Source organism: Bison bison, unplaced genomic scaffold, assembly GCF_000754665.1.
Source record: "Bison bison bison isolate TAMUID 2011002044 unplaced genomic scaffold, Bison_UMD1.0 scf7180017864489, whole genome shotgun sequence".
In the NCBI taxonomy this organism is placed as follows: domain Eukaryota; kingdom Metazoa; phylum Chordata; class Mammalia; order Artiodactyla; family Bovidae; genus Bison; species Bison bison.
The window spans coordinates 9,764,216-9,791,522 of record NW_011495048.1 but is presented as its reverse complement, the minus strand read 5'-3'; the positions used below and the strand labels follow the sequence as shown (position 1 = coordinate 9,791,522).

Sequence of the window (27,307 nt, the reverse complement as noted above, 5' to 3'; positions counted from 1 at the left end):
AGGGCGGCTGCCCGGGACCCGCAGGTAGGTGTCGGGCCGGCCCCACGCGGCCCCCAGCGCTTCGCGGCCCACTCTCGCCCCGACTTGCCGTGGAGGGAGGACAGAGACCCCACCCCCTCTGTCTCCTCCCAGGCCCAAGCCGGCGGAGTTTCGGTCACAACTGACCAGCGCCGAAGCTTCCATTCCTCCCGGCCACCACCTCCTCCTCTTCCTTCTCACTCTCCCGCCGGGATCCGGGCCGGCAGCTGTACTCTTCGCCCCTAGCCCGCGGCTGCGACGCCGCTCTCGCCGCTCTCGCCCCTCTCGCCCCTCTTGGTATTTCGGCTGTGGAACTTCCACCACCCTCCTTAGACGCTGCCCCCAAACTTTCCCTTTCTTTTTCTAGCCGGGCCCTTAACCTGCTTTTTGATCCTACTGGAATAATTTAAATTTAAAAAGTCATTTTTTCTTCCTGGAGATGGCCAGCCCAGAAAATAACTCGGTGTTTTGCAGTTTGGCAGTTTAGCTCGCAATCATTTTGTTCAGTAGTTAATTTTCTTCAGTTATACATCTTCCCGTCTCTGCATTGATACAAAGGCAGGCCTTACCTGCTCTCCTGTTGTTGACAGGGGAACTTTTGCCTGCCCATTATGATTAACACTTGGTCTGTCCATGTGCTGAGTTTGGGATGGTATTTTTAGAATTTTGGCTGACCCGGGTTGCAGTTTGTTTTTAAGAGTTCCCCATTAACTAGATTTATTTTGATCTTTATTTAGGCTCTCTTTACTTTCGAAGAATTCAGTTGGAATGTTTTTGTGTTTTATTTTTAATTGGTTCTGTGTCTGATTTGTCAAACCCCAGGGCAGTCTTAATAGTAAATGCTTTAAAAAGGCAAGTGAGTCATGATAGTGTACTGAAAAATGTTATTGTGGTAACTTAAATTGCAGATTTTGACGGACATTCAGGTTGACTTTTATATCTGATGTTCTATTTGGAAAAGTAGCTTGAGAGCCTTAATGACTTCTAAGATGGAATGATGGGATTTGTTTGATTGCAGTCAGATTCTGATTTCCTGGAAATAGGTATTACTTGATTGTTCATAGTTGTCATCATTGCTTATGATAGGTTTTGATAAAAATCAATGTGTGCAAATTTTGGGTGCTTGATAGTTATGGTCTAAGGGATTAGATGTTTGCGATTTTATTGTGATTTGGCTATTTTAAAATGATACTGTCTTAATTTTAGAATTATTGCGTTATCAGGACAGACATTACAACCTGAGGATCACTTTTAAAAGAAATTAAAAATATCTCTATGGTTTTCTTTACAAAGAGTGAACTACAACAAAACTGTAAAGACTGTCTTTGTTCTGTTGTTGATGATGATATTAATATATTTTGGTTTTAGAGAGGTTTTGACTTTTCACTTTCATGCATTGGAGAAGGAAATGGCAACCCACTCCAGTGTTCTTGCCTGGAGAATCCCAGGGACAGGGGAGCCTGGTGGGCTGCTGTCTATGGGGTCGCACAGAGTTGGACACGACTGAAACGACTTAGCAGCAGCCGCAGAGAGGTATTGTTACCCTAACATTTGGCTTTCTGAAATGTTTTTCATTGCATTTAAGTTATCCAGAGTTTATTAGGAAAAGATGATTAAATTTGTATTTATTTTCTGGAAAAGTTAATTTCTGGATAGGTATTAAGTTTTTATGTCAGAATTAAAATCAAATCTTACACAACTCTTGAAATGGGAAACTTTGCAGAATTTGTTCTTAATCACATTCCTTTCCTATCAATAAGAATTGATTAAAATTCTTTTTCTGCTTTAAGCTTTTTACAATATTTATTGAGTAGGGTACACTTATTTAAAGTGTTAAATTCGTCCATTTTTAGGTAATTTACATAGTTGTGCAACCATTACCATAATCTAATTTTAGAACATTTTCATCACCCCAAAAAGAAACCTCTGCCCATTAGCAGTTACTCCCCATTCTCCCCACTCCACCCTACCCCCGGACATAGGCAACCACTAATCTACTTTCCATCTCAATATTTGCCTGTTATGGTTCACTCATATATACAGTATTACTCCCTGAAAAATTTTTCTTTTAAAATTAATTTCCACGTTTAAAATAGTTTGAGTCAGGCAATAATCAACTGATCACTGGTATTAAAAAGTGATATTTTAAACAGTTGACATCCTGTTTGGTTGTATTCATCATAGATTACTACTGGAGAAAGAAAAGTTAGCATGAATGACTTCAGTGATCTGAGGAGGTGGTTTAGTCAGCTGGGAGTCAGTAAGTAAAAGTTGAAGGAGTGTTTTTGCCATTGGATATTAGAGTTGAAAAGATCTTAAAGGTCATCTGCTTACTTCTACTTCCTTCACAAATAGATGGCAGGAACCAGATGAGGAAATCTGGAGTGGAAGCTTGAATCTCTAGGGCACATGATTTAAGAACCACAGTGTTACCATGTAAAGCAAGAAATGGGGATTTGCGAGTTAGAACTGTTAAGATCTTATGTATAAGTATGTACGTACATATGGATGTATGTATTTGACATTTTACTAGCAGAGTAGTGAGAGAACTGGACATTTCCCCATCTTTGGGATGGAGGGAGGAAGGGGACGATACATGTGATTCATATTACAAAATCCTATAAAATGCTTTAAGCTAAAGGAAGATAGCATATATATTATTTAGGTATCTTTTTGTACTGTTACCATCTTAATTTTTTAAAAATCCACATTTTAGAAACACAATTAAAAAAAAATTATACAGGGCTGGTTGGAGGCCTCTTTTTTTCAAGACCTAGGACCCTAACTTTTAAATCAGTGGTTCTCAAAGAGGGGCAGTTTTGCCCTCCGAGGGATATTTGGAAATGTCCAAAGACATTTTTCATTTCACAGCTGAGGGTTGGATACTGTTGGCCTCTAGCCAGGGATGTTGCTAAATATCTTATAATGTGCAAGACATATCCCATTCCACCCTGCCTCCCCCCAACCTCCTGACACACACAACAAAGAATTATCTGACCCTAAATATCAGTAATGTTCTAATCCTGTGGTTTGCATGATTCTGGTAAGGGCCTGAGCTAATGTTCCTGACTTCCACCAGATGGGAAAATATTCTCATTGGGCTCTGTTTGGTGGGTAAGGTTAAACTTTAGGTCCTCTGGCAATTCTCTCTCTTTGCAAGAGGAGGCAGTGAGGGAAGAATCTGTGACATAATGCAGATACTTTTTTAGTCTGCTTAGTTGTCTTCAAATCTGAAGTAAAAGAATTGATTTTCTTTCTGAAAATGGCAGCCTTATTTTATTGCAGATTTGAGCTATTATGTTTTGAATTGTTCATTACTGGTACATAGGTTTTTGAATTTAAAATAGATAAATAGTGTTTTCTTTACCTAGATTATTTTTTTTTCTGGTAGCTTCAACTGCCAAGGAAGAGAAGTAAGCTGTGTTTTAATTAATTAATAATGTATATTATGATATAGAAAAATTCAAAGCTTACTCATGAATCTCATCTTTTTTTCTTATTGGCCCCGCTTTTTGAAAAAATTATTTCTTTTTGGTTGTGCTAGTCTTGATTGCTGCATGCAGGCTTTCTCTAGTTGCAGTGAGCAGTTCTACTCTTCATTGTAGTTCGCAGGCTTTTCACTGCAGTGGCTTCTCTTATTGTGGAGCTTAGGCTCTATGTGAACAGGCTTCAGTAGTTGCAGAATATGGGCTCAGTAGTTGTGGAGCATGGGCTTAGTTGCCCCAAAGGCATGTGAGATCCTCCCGGACCAGGGATCGAACTGGTGGCCCCTGCATTGACAGGCAGTTTCTTTACCACAGTGAGAGTAAAAAGTGAAAGTGTTAGTCATTCAGTCCTGTCTGACTCTTTGCCACCCCATGGACTGTAGCCTGCTAGGCTTCTGTGTCCATGGGATTCTTCTGGCGAGAATACTAGAGTGGATAGCCGTTCCCTTCTCCAGGGTTCTTCCTGACTTAGGGCTCGAACCTGGATCTCCTGCATTGTAGGCAGGTTCTTTAACATCTGAGCCACTGGGGAAGCCCACTTTACCACAATACCACCAGGGAAGTCCTAGGCCTCACTTTTGACTCTTATTTAATTTCTTTGTAGCAAGTTTAATTTGGTGATGAAAGGAGATTGAAAAGTTGGAATCACTTTTGTTATTTACCAGCCTTATGACTTTATTAGATAAATTACCCAATCTTTCTGAGCCTCAGTTTTCTCATCTATAAGGTAGGAATAGCAGTAATTTTGGTATTTTAAAGTTATTGTGAGAATTAAATGAGGTAATATGTTAAGATGCTATGTCAGCTATAAAATACTATATGAGTTAGTTACTGTACCTGAAACTAGTATAATGTTGCATGTTAATTATGCTTCAATTAATAAAAAAAAAGAGTTACTTGTTTCAGAGGATTCAAATTAGAAAGGGATATAGATGTTGCTGAAGCAAGAATACAGAAAGCAAGGCAGAGAAGTAACTGCTGAAAACCTCTCTAGGGAGAAGAGAGTTCTAAAAATATATTGATAACAAACTAGTGAAAGAACTAGTCAGTTCAGTTCAGTCACTCAGTCATGTCTGACTCTTGGCAGGCCCATGGACTGCAGCTCGCCAGGCTTCCCCATCAATCACCAGCTCCCTGAGTTTGCTCAGACTCAGGTCCATCGATTTGGTGATGCCATTCAACCATCTCATCCTCTGTCATCCCCTTCTCTTCCTGCTTTCAATCTCCCAGCATCAGGGTCTTTTTCAAAGAGTCAGTTCTTCACATCAGGTGGCCAAAATATTGGAGCTAGTATTATCACCATAATTTGAAGCTCTTTGACCTAGGGGCAGACTGACTTCCTTCAGTAGCACCTGAGGGCATCACCATTACAACATAATATAAGACAGATTATTAACATGGTGAAATTGAGTTATCAAGGAAAGATTACCTTGTTTTCAAAATATGCTGTTTGAAAAGCCATAAAAAATGTATAATTTAAGAATTAAAAACTTCAGAAGTGCCTTATACAAAGAGTTTTGACCTTACCAAGGGTAAACTATAGTTATCCTGGATCATTTCCCTTATTAGGAATAATCCCTTCTGCCTTCATTTATTATTCATGCCTTCCTTTTTTCTAGAAGAATTTTTCTACCACTGGTAATTGCTCTTCACATGTGAGGATTCAATTGAAGACATAGGGGTTTTAAACCTATCCACTATTTGTAAAATCTCATTTATTTCTAGATTTGTTTCTTTATTATTTTTCAGCATCTTTTTTTATACAATAAAGAAATGTTTTGATTTTTCTGTATGTTTGGTAGTTCATTGTTGTGCATTTAGAGTTGGATTAACTGAAATACTTGAAATGAATGGGGAGAAATGTAATCTTAGAATTTTGTTAAACTGGTCAGTTTTCCTTCACAATCATACAAAAGTAAAACTGCAGATAAAACAGAGTTCCAGCTATCCAGTGAGATTTTTTTGGACAGCATGAGGGTAGAATGGTTGGAGATAGTATTCAAAATAAGTCATGTTGTGGTATTGGTAGGATTTTTTAAAAAGTATGGTGAACTTTAATGGGAACCCACTTCAGTATTCTTGCCTGGAAAATCCCATGGATGGAGGAGCCTGGCAGGCTGTAGTCCATGGGGTCGCAAAGAGTCGGACATGACTGAGCGACTTCCCTCTCACTTTCACTTCATGGTGAACTTAAAAAATTGTAGGGGGTTCCCTGGTGGTCTAGTGGTTAGAATTCCAGGCTTTCATTGCTGTGACCCGGGTTCAGTTATTGGGGAACTGAGATCCTGCAAGCCACAGCTGGTATGGCCAAAAACAAAAAACAAAAAAAAATCAGATTGTAGAGAGTGGGGGCAAATTTTCATGTCATAAATGCTACTGATTTGAATAATTTATATTCAATTAGTTAGCTTTTTGATTAAAACTAAGTTCAGAGATTGGGTGTTTGTGTATGAATATTGTGGTAATATGTCATGTTTTATAATGTTTTTTCTCCTATGGAGTGAATAATTTTGAAATCATAATAGTTATCAAGAAAGTTTGTGACCTGGTTTGTTTTGTTTTCTTTTTCAGTTTGGCTAAATAAAATCCTAAGCTATAGCAGTGTCAGTTGGAATGGAGAGCAAGGGCTGGATTTCTGATTAAGAGTAGAATTGGTGTGGAAATTGAAGATTGTAGAGAGGTCAAAGAGTTAAATTGGCCCTATTTGTCATTAGCTTGGTAAGCTAGATAGAGAAGGAAGGTAGAGAAGGGTGGATGAAGATAGTGAATTTAAGTTTTGGATGTCTTGAATTTTAGGTGTCTCTGAGAGTTGCAGGTAAAGATACGCCCAGTAAGCAGTTACAAATTTGGGTATGGACTACTGACAAGCAGTTAGAGAAAATATGAAATCTGTCTAGTTTTCTCCATCTTCTGTACTGTTATCTGAGTTGAGGCTGTTGTCATCTCTCACCTACATTATTACAACTTTCCTATTTCATCTCTTCTAGTCTTAGTCCTCTCCAGTCCATTTTTAGTGTTACAATCAGTGATCTTTCTTAAGGGAAAATTTGATTATATCGTTCCTCAGTTAATTTATTTCTGTGATTTTCTTTTATCCTCATGATGAAATCCATATTCCTTATTGCTTTAGCAAATTTATAAATTCATTTAAGTTCTTTTCCCAATTTATCTCTCGAGTCTAGTGACTCTCCACAACTCCCTGTTCCCCTTAAATAAACAGATTGAATTACTTGTGATTTCTAACAGTAGGCTCTCTCTTCCCTCCAAACTCTTGTACTTACTATTCCGTATTCCTGAAGGGTTCTCCTTATCACACTCTTTTCCCCCTTCATCTATCTGACTCGTTTCTGCTTATCTTCAGTTCTTAGTAAGCCTTCATTGGTCCATTGATTCATATTATTATTACTGAAAAGTTTTAAACTCACAAAAAAGTCAAAAGAATAGTAGAATGAACACACACACCTTTTGCCAAACCTGGTAACAGGATATGGATATTACAATGCTTCATTCTTAATACTTAAGCATGTATTTCCCAGTTACAGGGACATTCTCTTATATAACCACAATACCATCATGATACCTAGTAATATCAACAATTGCTCAATAACATTATTCAACATATGGTCCATACTTAAATTCTCCTATTCGTTCCAAAATTCTTTATAAATTTTTTTCTCCCTTTAGTGCAAGATTCGGTCAAGAGTCATACGTTGCATTTGGCTTCTGTGTCTCTTCAGTCTTTCTCAGTCTGGACTAGTCTCATTGTCTCCCTTTCTTCTTGGGTTTAGCGTTTGAAGAGTGGAGGTGTTTGTCCTCCATATTCTGAATTAGTCTTTTTTTTTAATGATTCGATTCTGATAGAATATTTCTGATGAGAATACAAAACAGGTGATATATATATACCTATCACTTTATCACATTAGGAGACACCTAATACCAGGCTGTCCTCTGTTGGTGACTCCAGCTTGATCATTTGGTAAGAACTGACAGATCTCTACTGTTTAATACATGATTGACTTTGTGATACTTTGTGGCCATGTAAATATCATGTTCCTAACAATCTTTTAAACTTATGGTTTTAGCATCCCCGTTAATAACCTTTGCTTGGATCAGCCATTGCATTGGAGCATTACAAATAGTGATATTTCTAATTCTTTCATTCTGTCTACATTTATTATCTTCGCTGACTTTTGAGAGCAGTGAGAGCAGGAATGCTGAATATAAGCAACTGAATTTAGAAATCAAGTCATTTCTCACCTTTTCCAGAGCCAAGTAAGTAGTGAAGATGAAAGATGGATTGCTAAGGAGGTAGACAAGAAAGAGAATAGAGGTTTGCCAGGGAAGAGAGAGAAGACGAATTAGCTTGAATAGATAGAGCTGAAGGAAAGAACTTTAGTACTTGACTTTTTTTTTTTTTTTTTGATGAATTGATGAAATTGACAATAGGAGAGTCAGGAAATAATTCATAGATCAAGGTCTTGGAGTGGAGAAAGATGAGATCAAGAACAGCAGTTTGGGGATTGGCTCTGGAAAAGAGTAGACATCTTTTACTGTACTCAGAAAGTTTAGGAGTTGTGTATAGGTGAGAATTAGGTATGTTAGGGTATGAATAGAGAAGGCAATGGCACTCCACTCCAGTACAGTGGGGTCGCACAGAGTTGGACACAACTGAAGCTACTTAGCAGCAGGGTATGAATGGAAGAAGTCATATCTGAGGACTTAATTTTATTGATATGTGGTAGATAGTTACTTTTTGAGCATGAGATTGGAGGTAAGCTAGGGAACATTAAAGTAATGAAGTTTGTTATAAACACTGTGGGGACTGGGAAAGCAAAGTGCTTGAGGATAAATAAGTGAAAGGACTGCTGAGCAGAACCTCATTTGAGATTGGAACTCATAAATGTATAATCTGCATGTTTTACATAAATTTTCTCTGGCTGTCTTCTGCAGCCAGGAACAAAAGCAAAGACAGATTGTATTGAAGATGGATGAGCAAGGAGAAAATTAAACATGCAAGGGAGACTGTTGAAGTTATTGACCATGAGATCCAAGCTAAGCAGAGAAGCTTGTAAGGCAGAACTGGGCTAAGAGACCCAAACAGTGGGGAAAGGTATAGAGGTAATACCAAGCAGTAATTCATTAAAATGCTATTTCATTGTTGGTTTGGGGTTATAGTACTAATGAACTCCATAGTTACAGTTACTTACTTTATACCTCAAACTAACATTTAAATATTTTCATTCTTGAATCACTTACTGACTCACTGCAGATGAATTTCTAGCTATTTTGCTTTATTTTTCTCTCTAAAAAAATTTTTAACAGCATAATCTTTATTATTTTTTATAGAGTACATACTTGTTTAGATTACTTGAAGACCCTTCCCTTCAAGGACCTAGATAAAATATATAGTTTACTAATAAAGATAGACTTAACACTAGATTATTTTTACTCTAGAAAAAAGCAAGGCAGGGTAACCTAAACAGTGGATAAATCCTAGTGTCATTTTTGTCCTTCTTGAGAATACTGCTGCCGCTGCTGCTGCTAAGTCGCTTCAGTCGTGTCCGACTCCGTGCGACCCCATAGATATCAGCCCACCAGGCTCTCCTGCTCCTGGGATTCTCCAGGCAAGAACAAATGAGTGGGTTGCCATTTCCTTCTCCAATGCATGAAAGTGAAAAAGTGAAAGTGAAGCCGCTCAGTTGTGTCCGACTCTTAGCGACCCCATGGGCTGCAGCCCACCAGGCTCCTCCATCCATGGGATTTTCCAGGCCAGAATACTGGAGTGGGGTGCCATTGCCTTCTCCGTCTTGAGAATACATTAATAGTAATTTCCTTTTAGCAACTACTTTCAAGGTAGGGTAGATTATATAGAGTTTATTTTAATTTTACTATTTTTGTAGACATGTTAATAAGTGTCTACTGATTTACATATTTTAGACATTTGTATTCTCCAGTAACTTTGAATGAGTGATTTTGGGATTTGTTACTCTTTGGCCAAGACACCAAGAATAGAATACTATGTTCTTATCTGATTCACTCTGACAAAATTTCACTAGTAATACAGTAATATCAATGCCCTAAAGGAGTAAAATAAAGCATCCAAGTTATATTTTGTTTACATTCAACTTTTTATATATTAGAGACAGATTTTTCACAGTACAGTTATATCATTCAGTTCCAGGCTTATGAACCTTAATTTCAGTGGCTGCTATAGTATTTTTTTTTTTTAGCATATTGTATGATAGATGCTGGGGGAAAAAGACATTGTTTTTATTTTTAATAACATCTAGATTTTTTAAATGTATTTATATTGTATTTTGAGGATATTTGTGATTTTATTCCTAATAAGAATGTCACACATTAAATATTACTTTATTTTATAGCCATTTAAGAATATGTAAATTTAATATTGTAAATATTTATATCTTATCCTTCCAGACAAGATTCTCTTTTATTGTTCCTTTTTGTCACTAAATCAAAAGTAAATAAGGAACTTAAGGAAACACATATATTTAGAATTTCCTGCACGGCACAGGGTCTCATAAATGTCAAATGGGAGTGTAAGGAAAAAGCAAATTAGATTAGCACAACTCTGTTCTTATTTTCTGTGTTTCTTTAGTTTCAACTTGATTTCCCTCAATTTAGAAATACTGATATGTGCAGGGAAAAAAAAAACACTCTAATGTCCAACCAAAGATAGATTTGATAAAAATTATTAGAGATTATTTTTTAATCATAGTAAATTTAAAATATCTCAAATATGTGATATTCTAAGAAACACTTGGAACAACACTTTTGGAATTTTAAGAGCTAATTTCTGGTTAATTGTATAGTTAAGCTTCTTTCCTTCAGCTAAAATGAAAATAATATACTTCTCCACTGTGTAAGATTTATCATCTGACAGAGTCTAGTTTAATCATAATTTTTAAAGTAGCTAAGTTATAAAATATTATATATCATGTATATTATTGCTTACAGTGATCTCAATAATGAAGCTAACTATTAAACATAAAGATTTGAGCTTTCAAAAAATACTAACCAATTAATGCTGTCATATAAATAAGTACTTGTCTTCTCATGTTGGTGACCCATTGTAACATATTTATCCCTCATTGCAGCTCAGAAATTACCCTTTTGCTTAGAAAAATGGTAAATTATACTAATGAAAATGTATAGTGTCTTTTTCCTTAAGTAATAATTTTCTACCCATTTCAGTTTTATAAAATTATTTGAAGTGAAAACTGCCCTAAAAATAGTCCTTAAAAATTATCAAAGATATTAATTATTGTTGCCATTTATTTTTAATATAAGATGGACTTAATAATTGGTGCTTTGGGGACAGAGATATAGAATTTAGAATCAGAAGATCTGAGTGCAAATCACATCTTCACAACTAACTAGCTAAATGGTGTGAAGCCAAGTTACTCTTGAACCTGTTTCTCTATCACAGAATAGGGATCACTGATTCATTCATTTATGGATTCATTCAGAAGTGTTTTTCTTGCAAGGTTGTTAGCAGGACTGGCAAAATCATATAAATGAAACTAAGCAATTATGGACCATATAGTGTTTAGTAATTATTATTGTTATTATTATTGTTTTTCTGTTGCTTCCCTCTCCCCTGCCATCCTTCCTTATTTCATGGATAACATATTTTCATTGCCCTTTTGACCTTAGGACTTCAGATAATTTTCAGAACTAGTGGTGGGAGTGAGGCAGTCCAGGTTCATCCAAGTCCCAGCTGATCTCCCTGCACATCATCAGTAAGGGCATTAGGCAGAAGAGTAGTGTGGAAGGCAACTCTTCTGGATCAGCTTGCTCATTTTTTTACTGTTGCCTGACAAAGTCCTGTTTTTCTCAAAGTAGGGCGTAGCCCAAGGTACCTCATAGTCTCTGAGTATAACTATTCAGTATCTTTTCTGCTTCCTCTTCTCCATCCATTCCATCCCATCCCCCTAAGAATCTAATTCTTCCTTCTCTCTCGTCTCCTTTTTCCACCACTTTTTCTTATTTCTTTTAATCTCACCTCCAGTTGATTTCTTGCTGTTTGCCTGTAGATGTGCTCGTCTCCCATGGCCTAAAAAATTCTTGCTCAACTCTTAATTGCTTTTCTTTCATCACCAAAAACATGTTGATATTGTTGCCTTTGTTACTTCATCATTTACTTAACCTCTTGTGGTATGGTTTCTGCCCCAAACTTTGTCCTAAAACTGTTCTAATCCATCGTCCTTTCTGAAGTTAAAAACCTCCTTGACCTCTCTCTGCAGCATGTTCACACTACTGTTCATACTTTCCTTCTGGACCCTTCTCCCTTGGCTTCTGTAGGATGATTTTTCTGACACTTTCTCCCTCACCTCTTACGTGTATTTGCCCCGCTCCTTGCTCTGAGCTCTCATTAGCCCTCTTTTTCGGCACTTTCTTCCTTTGTAATGTTACTTTCCTGTGACTAGAATTATTTATTATTCCTGTAATGTGATTGAACTAGGAACGGTGATGCAAAATTCAGGGAAGCGGGATTCTGTTTACTACAAGAGATATTTTTTTCCTAAAACCATTATAGTTGCTTTGTAGTAGTAATCTGCTTTTGAAGCAGTCACTTCTCCATTACTGACGGTTTTCAAATGGAGGCAGAGAGAACCTGAGTAGAAAGGATTCATATATTGATAAACAGTTGAGACAGATGATCTTTTAAAGTCTAGTCCAACTATCTCATCCACTCCACTTCAATGGATTGAATTTTGACCATTATTAAATGTCTTCCAAAAATAGTTTTTCTAGCTTCTGTGCCTCATCATCCCTCTTCTTTCTCACAAACAGTTTTGCTTTTATTTTATCAAAAATTGCTAAAGTTTCATCTTTATTTTCCACTACTCTTTTTTTTCTTTCCTTTGACTGGCATCGCTTTGAGGACCACTGTTGCTTTGACCACTTTTCTGATAGTAAATTCTATCTGCCCATATTGGTTTGCTTCCTCCACCTCAAACTAGAGGCACTGAAGCAATGGAGGAGGTTTGGAATCCTAAACTTTAATTTTAAAACTTTGTATGGCAACGGAGAAGGCGATGGCACCCCACTCCAGTACTCTTGCCTGGCAAAACCCATGGACGGAGGAGCCTGGAAGGCTGCAGTCCATGGGGTCTCGAAGAGTCGGACATGACTGAGCGACTTCAGTTTCACTTTTCACTTTCATGCATTGGAGAAGGAACTGACAACCCACTCCAGTGTTCTTGCCTGGAGAATCCTAGGGACGGAGGAGCCTGGTGGGCTGCTGTCTATGGCATCACACAGAGTTGGACACGACTGAAGCGACTTAGCATGGCACAGTCCAAATGTTAAGGCTTAAGATGTTTATGATGATAAATAGTAGTAGTGCAATTATTTGTTGAATGTCTACTACGTGCCAAGATTTACAAAGATTATATAAATTATATTTCATTTAAATGTTAAAACATTGCTATGAGGAAGACACTGTTGCTGTCACATTTTACAAATGAGGAAACTGAGAGCAGCGTAAGAAAGTTGTCAAAGGTCACACTACTAATAAATGACAGAGGTCTAACTCACTTTATGGTCAGTTTTCTTAACCAATATATTATACTGTGTTACAGGAAAGATAAAAATCTAGAATCAAATTTTAGGATGTCAGGTAATGTTATACAAACAAGGTAACATATTTTTGACTTAGATTTTTAGATTGTTTTGAACATGAACTTATAAGAAACATTATTAGTGGCTTGTTTGTGCTTACATCTTTTTCCATGATATTCATTTGTTCATTCATTCATTGAACATTCATCTATGATAGGTGTGGTATAGAAAGATGAATGAAACAAGTATAATTTTATGATGTAGTGAGAAAGACAGGAAATAAGCAGCTAAATAATCAGTTATAATTTGAGAAAGTACTATAAAGATGACAAACCATAAGGCTAGTAGTAGAGAGTAACCAGGATGTGTGTGTTGGATGGGGGATAAGGTAAGAGGAGGAAGTACTTAAATACGATGATCAGGAAAAACCTGCTATTTACCATCATTAACATTTTGTCATATACCTTTTCATACATTGTATATACGGTTTTGTATCAAAATGAGATTGTACTATGTATTCTGTTTTGTAATCTTATAATTGAGTCTCTTGAAACAATAACCTTTGTGTGTTAATTTCCTCACCTATTTCACTCCAACCTCTGCATTCTGCTTCCACCCCCGCTATTGGACTTGACATTGCTTCCCAATGTGATGTGGTTACTTCCTAATTGCCAAATGTAAAGGAGGTTTTTTCCCTTAGTATTAATATTTTATTTGTGAATTCTGAGCTGATTTTTCTTCCCTTTTTCCTTCTACCTTCTTTGATATTCCTTCTCTTCTTTATCACAAGCTTTTCTTTATATCTTTCTTTCTTCAGAAATGTTGTTGGAATCCCCTTAGATACTGTACTTGGCCCTCCTTACTAATACTCTTTTGGAATGATGTATCATCAATTCAACACCAGTGTCTTAAGTCTATAATGGCTCACCACAGTCTTGTGGATTAAGTCTAAACTCCATTGTCGAATTGCATGCAGCTTAAGGAATATTTATTTTTTATCTAAAGAAGAAAGAAGTGGACTTTTACTAATATTTGTTATGAAGTTTGATACCAACATCTTCAATCAGTCCACATGTTTATTTATCAGATAGTCAATTATATAGATAAGTGAGTAAGCTCAAGGGATTAACAGTAGTATCCTTCACTTAGTTTATCCTTCTGATGTAATAGCCTTTTATGAGTAGTTAATTAGGTTTACAAATTATGTTATCTAGTTTTAAATAAACCAACTCTTACAAAATGTTCAATAACTCCTATAGTCACATCTTGGATAAATACTAATAATGGAACCACAGTAAATAACAAAGCACAGAGTTGGATTTTTCTACTCTTAATACAAGCTTTTCCATAGCCATATATTAAAAGTACAAAAGAGCTGTCAAGAATGTGTTAAACTCAAGAATATGTTATGTATGTTTTTATTAACCAAGAAGAAAAAGCATTCCAAACTTGCTAATTTTTTTTTTTTTTCAGAAATGGCATGTGACTTGACAATAATATGTAACCAGACAGAATGAAATACACAGACACAGACAGACAGACATATTAAATCTGTCCCCACAGGGTATTTTTGTTTGTTTTTAAATAAAAAAGTTTTATATATAAAATATTATATGTAAAGTATAGTGAAAAAATAGAGTAGTTGATTTTTTAGAAACACTCAAGCTATTGTAAATCTGTTTTAAAAAATGGATGTTTGGAAATATTCCATCACTGTGCTATTTTGTTAAATGATGATCTCTTTAAAAGCCCAGAGTGGAGTTTTCTTCCTTGTTTTAAAAATCTCAAAATAGAGAGTTTAGGCAGTGTGATCAGTGATTTCTTCCATTTGATTCTACATTCATATGTGAGATACTTCCCCCTACCCCAATAACAAGCATTAAAATCAGGTATAAAAATAAATTGAACTCAGAGCCAAACCTTTGAATTACCATTTCATGAAGTTTAAATCAAGATTTTTAATAATAATGAATCATAATGAAATCACATTCAGTTCAGTTCAGTTCAGTCATTCAGTCGTGTTCGACTCTTTGCGACCCCATGAATCGCAGCCTGCCAGGCCTCCCTGTCTGTCACCAACTCCCAGAGTTCACTCAAACTCCTGTGCATCGAGTCGGTAATGCCATCCAGCCATCTCATCTTCTGTCATCCCCTTCTCCTCCTGCCCCCAAGTCCTCTCAGCATCAGAGTCTTTTCCAATGAGTCAACTCTTCACATGAGGTGGCCAAAATATTGGAGTTTCAGCTTCAGCATCAGTCCTTCCAATGAACACCCAGGACTGATCTCCTTTAGGATGGACTGGTTGGATCTCCTTGCAGTCCAAGGGACTCTCAAGAGTCTTCTCGAACACCACAGTTAAAAAGCATCAATTCTTTGGTGCTCAGCTTTCTTCACATCCATCACATCACATCACATCCATCACATTCTATCCAACTCTCACATAATACGTGACCAATAGAAATCACAGTACTATCTATTAAAAATAGAGTAAAAAGGTACCTTTTTGCCAGCAATTAATTATTTTAAATGTTTTCCTTCTTTAAAAAATTTTCATTTAGCATAATTTTATATTGCATGCATTAATATAATGCATGTTGTACCCTATATAATTTATAAATGATGATTTTTAAAAAGTTTTTTAAACTGATGGGCTGTAGGATCAAAAAAGTTTGTAAATTGCTGATATAGATCATAAGTATCCTAGATCAAAGGAAGGCTAGTTTTCTCAGGGTTATTGTTGTTTAGTTACTAATCATGTCCAACTCTTTTTGTGACCTCATGGACTGTATAGCCCACCTGGTTTCTCTGTCCATGAGGTTTTCCAGGCAAGAATACTGGAGTGAGTTGCCATTTCCTTCTCCAAGGTATCTTCCTGACCAAGGGATTGAACTTGCTTCTCTTGCACTGGCAGACAGATTCTTTACCACTGAATCACCAGGGAAGCCCTCTGAGGGTTAATAGCCATTAGAAAAGATTTATAGTGGAGGTAGGTATAAGGCTGAACCTGAACTTTTGCTGCTTAATAATAGCATTGTTCCTGATTAATGAAGCGTCATAGTTAATTTTATCTGTCAATTTGACTGAGCTAAAGGATACCCATATTGATGGTAAAACATTATTTCTAAGTGTGTCTTTGAGGGTGTTTTGGAAGAAATTAGCACTTGATTCAGTGGACTGAGTAAAGATACCTGCCTTTGCCAGTGTGGGCGGGCATCCTCATCATCATTTAATCCTTTGAAGGCCTGAATAAAACAGAAAGGAAAAGGAGGGTGATTTGTTCTCTCCTCTTGAGCTGGGGCATTTATCTTCTCTGGCCCTCACACGTCTGAGCTCTTGGTTCACAGCCTTTGGACTCGGGTCTTAATGCCAGTGGCCTTCTGGATTTCAGGCCTTCGACCTCAGACTGAATTATACCTTTGGCTTTCATGGTTCTCTAGTTTGCAGAAATCAGATGGTGGGACTTCTCTTGGCCTCCATATCAGGTTGGTGAGCCAATTCCTTAAATAACTAACTATCTTGTAAATATGCTACTGAGTCTGTTTCTCTGGAGACCCTGACTAATATATATATGGAGTAATAAGTTTTCATAGGAAAACATTTGGAAAATTCCAAAAAAGCACAAATGAATAAAAATGTCTTGTAACTTTGTCTTTGGAGGTAACCATTATTAAAATTGTGGTATATGTCTGTGCATTTTTTTTGGAAATACATATGCTTATTTTAAATTAGAAAATTGGGATCATACTGACATACTACTTTAAGACCTATTTCCACTTAACAGTATATGTCAAACATTTTTATGTCATTCAGTATTTTGCAATTCTATTAGACATTTTTTTAAATTGTAAAAATATATGTAACATAACATTTACCATCTTAATAATTTTTAGGTGTGCAGTTCAGTAGTGTTAAGTATATTTCACATTGTTGTGGAGCCAATCTCCAGAACTTTTTCATCTTGCATAACTGAAACATTATAACATATTAAACAACTCCTTAGTTTCCCACCCCTGGCCCTTGACAACCACATTCTTTCTGTCTCAGTGAATTTCACTGTTTATATACTTTGTGTAAGTGGAATCATACAGCGTTTATCTTTTTGTGATTGGCTTATTTCACTTCGCATAGTATTGTCAAGGTTCATCCATGCTATAGCAAACGTCAGAATTTCTTTCTTTTTTAAGGCTGAATAGTAATAATATAGTATAATATAATACAATTATAATAAAGTATAATAGTATATATAATATACTGTATATAGTATATACTAGTGTTTATATACTTATATATTAAGTATATATGCTTATATAATTATAATATAAAGAGCATAATATAATTATAGTATAATAATACTTGATGAACTGACTTGATGAACAAGAGTTTGAAATCCGGGTGTTGGTGATGGACAGGGAGGCCTGGCGTGCTGCAGTCCATGGGGTCACAAAGAGTCAGACACAACTGAGCAACTGAACTGAATAATACTCTATTATGTATATATACCACATTTGCTTATCCATTCATCTGTCAGTGAACACTTGGGTTACTTCCACCTCTTGGCTATTATGAATAATGTTGCTGTTGCATGAGTATACAAATAACTCCTCAAGATGCTGCTTTCTGTTCTTCTGGGGATATACATAGAATTGGAATTGCTGTATCATATGGTAGTTCTATTTTTACTGTTGAAGGAAATGCCTTGCTGTTTTCTGAAATGGCTGCACCATTTTTCTTCCTACCAACAGTACATAAGGCTTCTAGTACCTCCACATCCTTGCCAACACTTTTTGTTGTTGTTTGATTGGTTGGTTTTGTTTTTCTTGGATAGTAACCATCCCAATGGATGTAAAGTTTACAACCCTATTTTTAATGATAGTGTAATCCATTGGTTGTACTGTAGCTGATTAAATAACCAGTTTCTTCTTATTTAGGAGTTTGGTTGTTTCAACTTTTTCACTTTTAAAAATAATGTTGAGATTATTTTTGTTCATATTTTAGAATGTGTGTATATTTTTCTTAATATATATAATCTAGAAATGAAATTTGAAATGAACTTTGAAGGGAGAAGAGACAATGAATAGGTAGAAAGATGGTGTGAATAGTCCAGGAAGGCACAGCCTTAACAAAGACAAGGAAGCCTTGATAGCCTGATGGATTAAAGCGACACTGAGACCACCCTATCTAGAACAGAGATTATCCATGGGTAATAGGAAATAAGGGTAGAAAGGAAGGTAAGCATCAGATTGTAGAATTCCTTGAGTACCAACTTGTAGAGCTTGGCATTTGTTTGGAAAATAATAAATAATTTTAAAGGTTTTTGATCTGAAGTATGACAGAATGAAAACATTCTAGAAGGTTAATCCTGAAGCAATGTGCAGAATGGTTTAAACTGGAAGCAGAGAGACCAATTAGAGGACCACAGTATGATAGAAGGTCAATAGAGGGCAAGCACGTTTAGATTTTATAAAGTAGGGTATATTATAAAGTAGAGTAATCACTTGAAAAATAGAAGGGAAGTAAAATGATTAGTTAGTATATCTGTGTTAACCACTCTGGTGAAATGTTTTGTATACATTGAAATGGTAGAGGGGAAAAAAACGTCTGGCTATTACTTTACCTGTAATAGGCAGTTCCATAGATAGTTCAGAGTTGGCTGTGAGTGATTTTGTAATATCAATGTTCTCTATAAGCAGCTATTACTTTAATATAGAAGCAAAGGAGATTTTTACATAGTACCTGGGTAATGCATCTAGTAAATGTTTCTCTGTCTCAGCTTCCTTCTCATTCAGCTTTTAAGGAATTCCAGGTTCTATATATGGTATTACTCTTCTACAACATTAAAACCTGATTGAAATTTATTGATTTTTCTTCCATATTTGAAGTTGTACAATAATGCCATCTTCAGGGCAGATTAGCAATTACAAATTTAATGTTTTTCCTTCTCTCTGATACTTATATTTCACATTATTTATTTAATGTTTGAAAAATATGAAGTTTTTTTCCCCCAACTTTTTATTGTGAAAACTAAAAAACATACAGAAAAGTGAAAGAATAGAACGTTATAATCATATGTATTTGACTTAGATAAACCATTTTTAACATTTTGCCATTTTATCTGTGTGTATTTTTTACTCAATCATTTGAAAATAAGTTGTAGGTGACATATTTCACTCCTGAATACTGTAGTGTTCATGTCCTGAATATAGGACAATTTTCCCATAATCTCAACATCATTAATCCACCTAAGAAAATTAATTCCAAAATCTCATACAATATCCAGTCCACATTCAAAATTCTCCAGTTGTTCCAATAGTGTATTAGAGCAAAATTTTTTTTTAGCCAGCATCCAGTCAAGGCTCACAATTGCCTATAGTTGTCTTTATTTATTTTAATATAGAATACTTACCCACCTTTCAAAAATGACATTGATTAAGTGTCCAGGCCAATTTTCTCGTAGTTTATCTCATATTCTCAGTTTGTTTCCCCATGTTTGTTTTAAATCCCAATATCCTATTTCCATCTATTTTCTTAGACTGGAAGGCAGGTCTAGAGCAAAAAATACTTAACCTGCAGTTCACATATTCTTTAGGGTCTGTGAATAGAATTCAGGGAGTCTGAATTTTGGATGGGGAAGAAATTACATCTTTATTTTAATTCAGTGGTTCTCAGCTGGGGTGATTTGTCCTCTGACCTCTCTTTCCCCACATAAGAATGTTTGGCTGTGTCTGAAGACATTTTAGTTGTCACAACTGAGTGGAAGGCTGCTATTGGAATCAAATGGATAGAGGCCAGGGATGCATCTAAAGATCCTACAGTGTGCAGGGGGAGAACCCCCAACATCAAAGAATGATGTCGATCAAAATGTCAGTGTTAATGGTGCCATGGTTGAGAAACCCTGCTTTAACTGAATTTAGCATTTCCTTTAATTGTGAATGTAAGAAACCCCTCCCACGGATATTAATGCTACCTATAACTTTGTTACCAAGTGAAATTTCACGTGTTTTCAGATCATATTAAATTGTTGCAAATATCCCCAAATATTTATGCTCATTTATTACTTAAGAATTAGATGTTGTTATAGTTCAGTCACTAGGTCATGTCTGACTCCGTAGACTGTAGCACATCAGGCTCCTCTGTCTTCCACTATCTTCTGGAATTTGCTCAAATTCATATCTGTTAAATTGACAATGCTATTTAACCATTTCATCTTCTGCTGCCCTCTTCTCCTGCCCTTAATCTTTCCCAGCCTCAGGGTCTTTTCCATTGAGTCAGCTCTTCAGATCAAGTGACAAAGTATTGGAGCTTCATCTTCAGCAATAGTTCTTCCAGTGAATAGTCACAATTGATTTCCCCAGTCAGTCCTAAAGGAATTAGATAGATTTGCATAATCAAAAAGCAAAAATAGAGGCAGTTCAGGAAGGTGGAATAGAAGGACATACACTCATTTCCTCCTGTGAGAGCACCAAAATCGCAACTAGCTATTGAAAAACCAACAAGAAGATGCTGGATCCTATTTAAAAAAGATATCCCACATCCAAAGACCCAGTAAAAAAAAAAAAAAAACAGAAAAAAACCCCAAATTATTACTGTATTATAATTTTAAAAGATAATTTGATAGCTATATTTAAGTGTAATTTTGTAACCTTATATATTTTATGCATTGTAAATATTATTCTGCTAGGGTTCTGTAGACTTCACCAGAGTGCTGAAGGAATCCACGGAACAAAGAGGCTTGACCCTCAGTCTAGAGGGTTGATTAGATTGGGTTAAACATTTTTGGTGAAAGTGCTTCATAGGTAATGATATTTATCTCATATTGTCATTTCATGAATCACATAATATCAAGTTGTCTTACTGTTATGAATGATGCCAAGTTTGATGACTTGGTTAATTAAGGTGGTGACAGCCAGATTTTTCCATTTTAGAGATACATTTTCCCCTTTGCATTGCAAGATAATCTGTAAGGTGATATTAATTCTTAGGTATTAGGTGAATTTTCTGTTTTTGAGCAGCCTTTCACCTAATAGCTTTAGCATACATTGATGATTTTTACATTGGGGTTTACAAAATGTTGATTTTCTGTTTCAGTCATTTCTTCACACTTACCGGCATTCCTCTGTAAAGAAGAGATTTCCTTTACCTACCCCACTCCACCCCTCTTCCTCATTCCTTTTCCTCCAAGTATCATGATAGATTCATTTTTTGTTTTTTCAGTATGTTACACTCAATTAGGGTTGTTTGTTTAGAGTGCTCAACTTGTCATAAATGTGACCAGTGGGAGCCCCTTTAACTTGGTCCTTGGTCCTTTTGATAAATCCCTCTAGTCTTAGGGGATTTCCTTGCTTTCTGACACAAGAGTTCGCATGATCGACTTGTTCTTTCTATGCTCCAGGTTTGGAGTCAACTATTTCTTTAAAGAATCATTGTTTCTTTATAGGGAATGGTATTTAGAAACCAGGGTCTGAGCAGTTGGTGTGCTCATTGCTTCTGGAGTGACACTGTGTCTAGCCCTTTTTAATAGAACATCTTAACTAAACTTTTAGCATAAAAAGATGTTTTGAACTATAGGAAAGAAAATCAAATGTTTCTGACTTATTCATCCTTCCAGTTTCTTGCTTTTGAAATGAATGAGTCTGTTTATTCCTTTATCAGCCCAGACCTATGCTTTTATCTGTTCACTCAAGGATGATTGGTAATTGTCTAATGTTTCTCTCTTCTGATCTGTCCTGCATAACATCCATTTCATTCTTCTGTAGAATATTGTATACTGCCTATGTGACAGGAACTGTATTAGGTGTGTAGAATACACAGGGAAATGGAAACGTCAAGAAGTTCACAGTCTAATAGGAAAGATCTATATGAAAACCAAAATTTCAGTATGATTGGTGCAAAATAGAAATGCATAAACAGTGACTAAGTGTAAGAAATCAAAGAAGGCTTCAATAGAAGATATTTGTATATAGTATTGATGTAGTTATGAGAAGATTACATTGTGAAGAAGGGTAGATCTATTTATAGATTCTCATTGTTGGTGACCACTGGTTAAGTGTCCAGTTTGCATCTAGGTGGCAGTTACAAGTGCAAGTGTTATTAATAGAAGTCAGGAGTTGCCTGTGATTAGTGCTGAGAGCTTTCCTTTTTCCTGTATTCTGTGGTTTTTGTTGTTGTTGTTTTTTTTTTTCTGAATAGACTATTCTTTGCTTACACTGCTGCTGCTAAGTCACCTACTACCAGACTCCTCCATCCATGGGATTTTCCAGGCAGGAGTACTGGAGTGGGGTGCAATTGCCTTCTCCATTAAAACTTTCTTTTTATGATGTCTCATCATTTCTGTTCTTTAACCTTTCAGTGAAAGATTATTTCTTTGAAAGATTGCTGCTGCTTCAGTCGTGTCCGACTCTGTGCGACCCCATAGACGGCAGCCCACCAGGCTCCTCTGTCCATGGGACTTTCCATGCATGAGTACTGGAGTGGGGTGCCATTGCCTTCTCCGTTTGAAAGATTATTCTCCTGAAATTGTGTGGTTTAGAGGCCATGTAGGTTTACTGTATTTGTTTATATATCCATGCTTTTTGAATAAATCCAGTGTGTTTTATTACCAATGATTACACTTATTAAATGTCTGTATCATACTTGTTATGTGGTTATTAATACAAAGTTTGGTTCTTACTGTGTCTTAATAAAAACAGGGTGGTGAGAGGATTTGAGAGATGGTTAGAAATTGGGGCTCACTCATGTAGGTAGTACTCTAATTTTACATAATCTCCTTATAGCTAGAGATTGTCCCTCTTTTCATAGGAATTAGGAAGGATGTAGGGGGAAAAACCCCAGAAACTTGTATATGTTAACCAATTCAAAAACTTTAAGGAGTAAATAAAATATCTTTATTTCTGCACCCAGGAGTGAGAAGTAACTTACAGGAGTCTAGAAATTTTTTTTTATAAGTCCTCATCTTCCCAAGTATTTCTAGATTCCTAAGATGGCAATTAGACTTTATTTTCACTGTAAAAACAACAGAGGAATCAATGTTTAATTTATCTGACATCAAGCAATGGGTGTTTGACATAAATACACTTTCCATATATTTGTAGCCTACATCTTTAAGTGTCAGAACATGTTTATTTTAGCCATTTTATTTGTTGAAAGTAACAAAAATGTTAAACAGACTTAATGTTACGTTTACAATTGTCTTTACCAAACACTTAATGTACAGGATTCTGTGTTATCACTGTTTCCTATCTTTTGGATATTTCTGTTTCTTTAAACATACAAATGCTTTTATACAGAAGTAACTGTATACTTAATGTTCAGTTCAGTTCAGTCACTCAGTTGTGTCTGACTCTTTGTGACCCCATGGACTGCAGCACACCAGGCTTCCCTGTCCATCACCAATTCCCGGAACCTACTCAAACTCATGTCCATTGCCTTGGTGATGCCATCCAACCATCTCATCCTTTGTCTTCCCCTTTTCCTCCTGCCTTCAATCTTTCCCAGCATTAGGGTCTTTTCCAATGAGTCAGCTCTTCGCATCAGGTAGCCAAAGTATTGGAGTTTCAGCTTCAGCATCAGTCCTTCCAGTGAACACCCAGGACTGATATCCTTTAGGATGGACTGGTTAGATCTCCTCGTAAAAGGGTATAAATGCAATGGGCCAGTGGTGCCTTTCAAATCAAGACCCTGATTAATTTTCCCAGATATTTTCATCATCATATTCTTTTCCCCCTAAACTTCTAATGGCTCCTGTAGTCTGGCCATACTGTCTTTGTGTGTATGTGTAAATATGGTTTACTTGTCAGTACTTTTGGTAGCATTTTTGTCAGCAAACAGCCAAGTCAGTTTCCATACAGTCTTATGATTATTTCATGTCTCTCAACTTTTGTTCATGCTGTTTTTGCTTTCTGCTCAGGAATTTTGAGGAAATTATTTATCTCTGTTCTTTTCTTAGCAGCTTATTTCTACTAGTCTCAGTGAATAGTATAATTGAATGTGTTTCCTTTGTGTTAGCAGGACTGAAACAGGTATCCTGGGAAGTCTGGGATATGTAATTTTAAACTTACTATCAAACTACAGAGGAGTTAGAGTGGATAACTTTTTTGTCATCAGTCTTACCCTTATATCGCTGCTTCTTATAGCTTACTCTTATTTTTCTATTCACCACATTTCCTAAATTGACTTTGCAAAAAACTTGTTAAACCACATGTATCTTTGTAAACTACCTAGTCCTTCTGGGCCTTGCTATACTTATCTCTAGCACTGGGGAACTTAGACAAGGTGATCTCTTAAGTGCCTTTTCAAATAAAGGCTTCTGTTTATGTTCATTTATTTATTCCTTCATTAAAAATATTTATTGAATGCCTAGTGTTTGGTTGATATGATCAGCAATGTAAGAGTTTCTACTGTCTGATAATAAAGTAATACATATTCTTCATTATCCAGGTTATATATTACTTCATTTGTAAAGTCTTACCTGACATTGTAGCCTTTATTATGTTGTCTTGCCCACAAATTCTTTCTGTACTTGTTAAAAAGTGTAGACATAGATTAACTTGTGTTTTGTTTAGGGATTTGATTATTTTGATTACCTAATATAATTGGGAGTACCTTGAAGAATGATACTTTTATAAACATTTAATATAGTGCCTGTCACATAGTAATTGTAATCATAATGATAACTGACATTTGTGAACACTAACTTTGAGGTAGGCATTGTTTTAAGTGCTTTACATACATGTGTTCCTTTAATTCTTACAAAATGTTTATGAGATGAATGCTTTTCATCTCCATTTTTGCAGATGAAGTAAAGCATACAAAGGTTAAATAAATTTCCTCAAGGTTATATTGCTGGTAAATGAAGCTGGGATATGAGCTCAGTCAGATTTCAAAATTCCATGCATTTACCCATTTTGCTGTAATGCTGAATTATATACTTGTTGAATGAATGGACTGTTTTCAATTTTAATATATATTGGTTACAGTTTTGGTATCTAGTTTGACTTCAGATAAAAGGCTAAGGATATTGCACTTTGAGGAGAATACTTTTTAAACAAGGACCAATAACTTTCTTAGCAAACTAAATATAATGAATGACTCCCACAATTAATAGTATTCAAATTATGTGCTTACACCTTGATGGATTTTAAATAGTATGTTTTTGAAAGAAAATTTATGATGTGCATAATACTTTTAGGTGAATTATGATTTGTATTGTGTCTTGATTACTGTTTTTTGCTCATTTTCAGTTGAGTGGTGATTTTATGCAATGGCTTCAAGCCACAGTTCTTCACCAGTGCCTCAAGGAAGCAGCAGTGATGTTTTCTTTAAAAAAGAGGTAGACCCGACAAAACACATTCGACCTGTGCAGTCACTGCCAGATGTGTGTCCCAAGGAACCCACAGGTAATGCTTTTTTTTTTTTAAGGAATTTTATTGAGAATTTGTGATAGTTAGATAGTTAGATTAGAATAGTTAGATTCCATCTACTTAAAAGAGTAAATGTGAAAACTAGGATGACATATAATTTGGAAATAAATTGATTGGGAAATTGGAATATAGTTCTTTTTATACGTTTCCATAAAAGAAGTCACTTAGAGAAATTGAAAAACAAAATTGAAGATGAGGGTACAGATTGAAAGCTCTTCAGTTAAACATAGTACAGTCAATCCTCATTATTTGCAGAGTCTACATTTGCAAATTTATCTAATTCCTAAACCTTAATTGTACCCTCAAATCACTGTGTCACTTTCGTGGTCATTTGCAGACATGCACAAAGGAGTGAAAATTTTGAATTGCCTGATGTACATGTTCCCACCTGAAATTGAACAAAGCAGCACTCTGCCTTCTTTCAGCTTTTAAGCTGTAGACACACGTCCCTTTTGTGGTCTGTTTAGTGCCACACTTTTTTGTATTTTTGCTGATTTTGCTGTTCAAAATGGTTTCCAAACATAGCACTGAAGTGCTTTCTAGTGTTTCTAAGCACTAGAGGGCTACATCAGGGAAATATGTAAGCTTTATTCAGATATGGGTTATAGTGGTATTAGCCGTGAGTACAGTGCTAAAGACTGAACAATATTTATTAAATAAAGTGTCTTTAAACAGAAACACACACAAAATAAGATTATATGTTGATTGGATGATGAAAGTTCCAGAGATTTGTAGGAGCATAACCCAGTATTATGCATAACCCATATAGAGAAGTGAAGAAGAACTAAAGAGCCTCTTGATAAAAGTGAAAGAGGAGAGTGAAAAAGTTGGCTTAAAGCTCAACATTTAGAAAACAAAGATCATGGCATCTGATCCCATCAGTTCAGTTCAGTCAGTTCAGTTCAGTTGCTCAGTCGTGTCTGACTCTTTGCGACCCCATGAATTGCAGCACTCCAGGCCTCCCTGTCCATCACCAACTCCCGGAGTTCACTCAGACCCATGTCCATAGAGTCGGTGATGCCATCCAGCCATCTCATCCTCTGTCATCCCCTTCTCCTCCTGCCCCCAATCCCTCCCAGCATCAGAGTCTTTTCCAATGAGTCAACTCTTCGCATGAGGTGGCCAAAGTATTGGAGTTTCAGCCTCAGTATCAGTCCTTCCAATGAACACCCAGGACTGGTCTCCTTTAGGATGGACTGGTTGGATCTCCTTGCAGTCCAAGGGACTCCCAAGAGTCTTCTCCAGCACCACAGTTCAAAAGCATCAATTCTTCGGTGCTCAGCTTTCTTCGCAGTCCACCTCTCACGTCCATACATGACCACTGGAAAAACCATAGCCTTGACTAGACGGACTTTTGTTGGCAAAGTAATATCTCTGCTTTTTAATATGCTGTCTAGGTTGGTCATAACTTTCCTTCCAAGGAGTAAGCGTCTTTTAATTTCATGGCTGCAACACCATCTACAGTGATTTTGGAGCCCGAAAAAATAAAGTCTGACAATGTTTCCACTGTTTCCTCATCTATTTGCCATGAAGTGATGGGACCAGATGTCATGATCTTCATTTTCTGAATGTTGAGCTTTAAGCCAACTTTTTCACTCTCCTCTTTCACTTTCATCAAGAGGCTCTTTAGTTCCTCTTCACTTTCTGCCATAAGGGTGGTGTCATCTGCATATCTGAGGTTATTGATATTTCTCCCTACAATCTTGATTCCAGCTTGTGCTTCATCCAGCCCAGTGTTTCTCATGATGTACTCTGCATATAAGTTAAATAAAGCAGGGTGACAATATACAGCCTTGACGT

General features: G+C 36.2%; 1 protein-coding gene across 4 annotated transcripts in view; it reads left to right on the top strand.

Annotated features, from left to right (window-relative positions):
- Window positions 1–27,307, top strand: part of VPS54 (vacuolar protein sorting 54 homolog (S. cerevisiae)) — a 102,345-nt gene continuing 75,038 nt past the window's right edge. For all 4 annotated transcript variants that reach the window (XR_827307.1, XM_010863311.1, XM_010863310.1 and 1 more), the window contains exons 1-2: window positions 1–24; window positions 25,328–25,483. Coding sequence is in view for 3 of the 4 variants with exons in the window: in XM_010863311.1 (XP_010861613.1) it covers window positions 25,348–25,483 (136 nt within the window). In the remaining variant the exon portion in view is untranslated. The remainder of the gene's footprint in view (window positions 25–25,327; window positions 25,484–27,307) is intronic.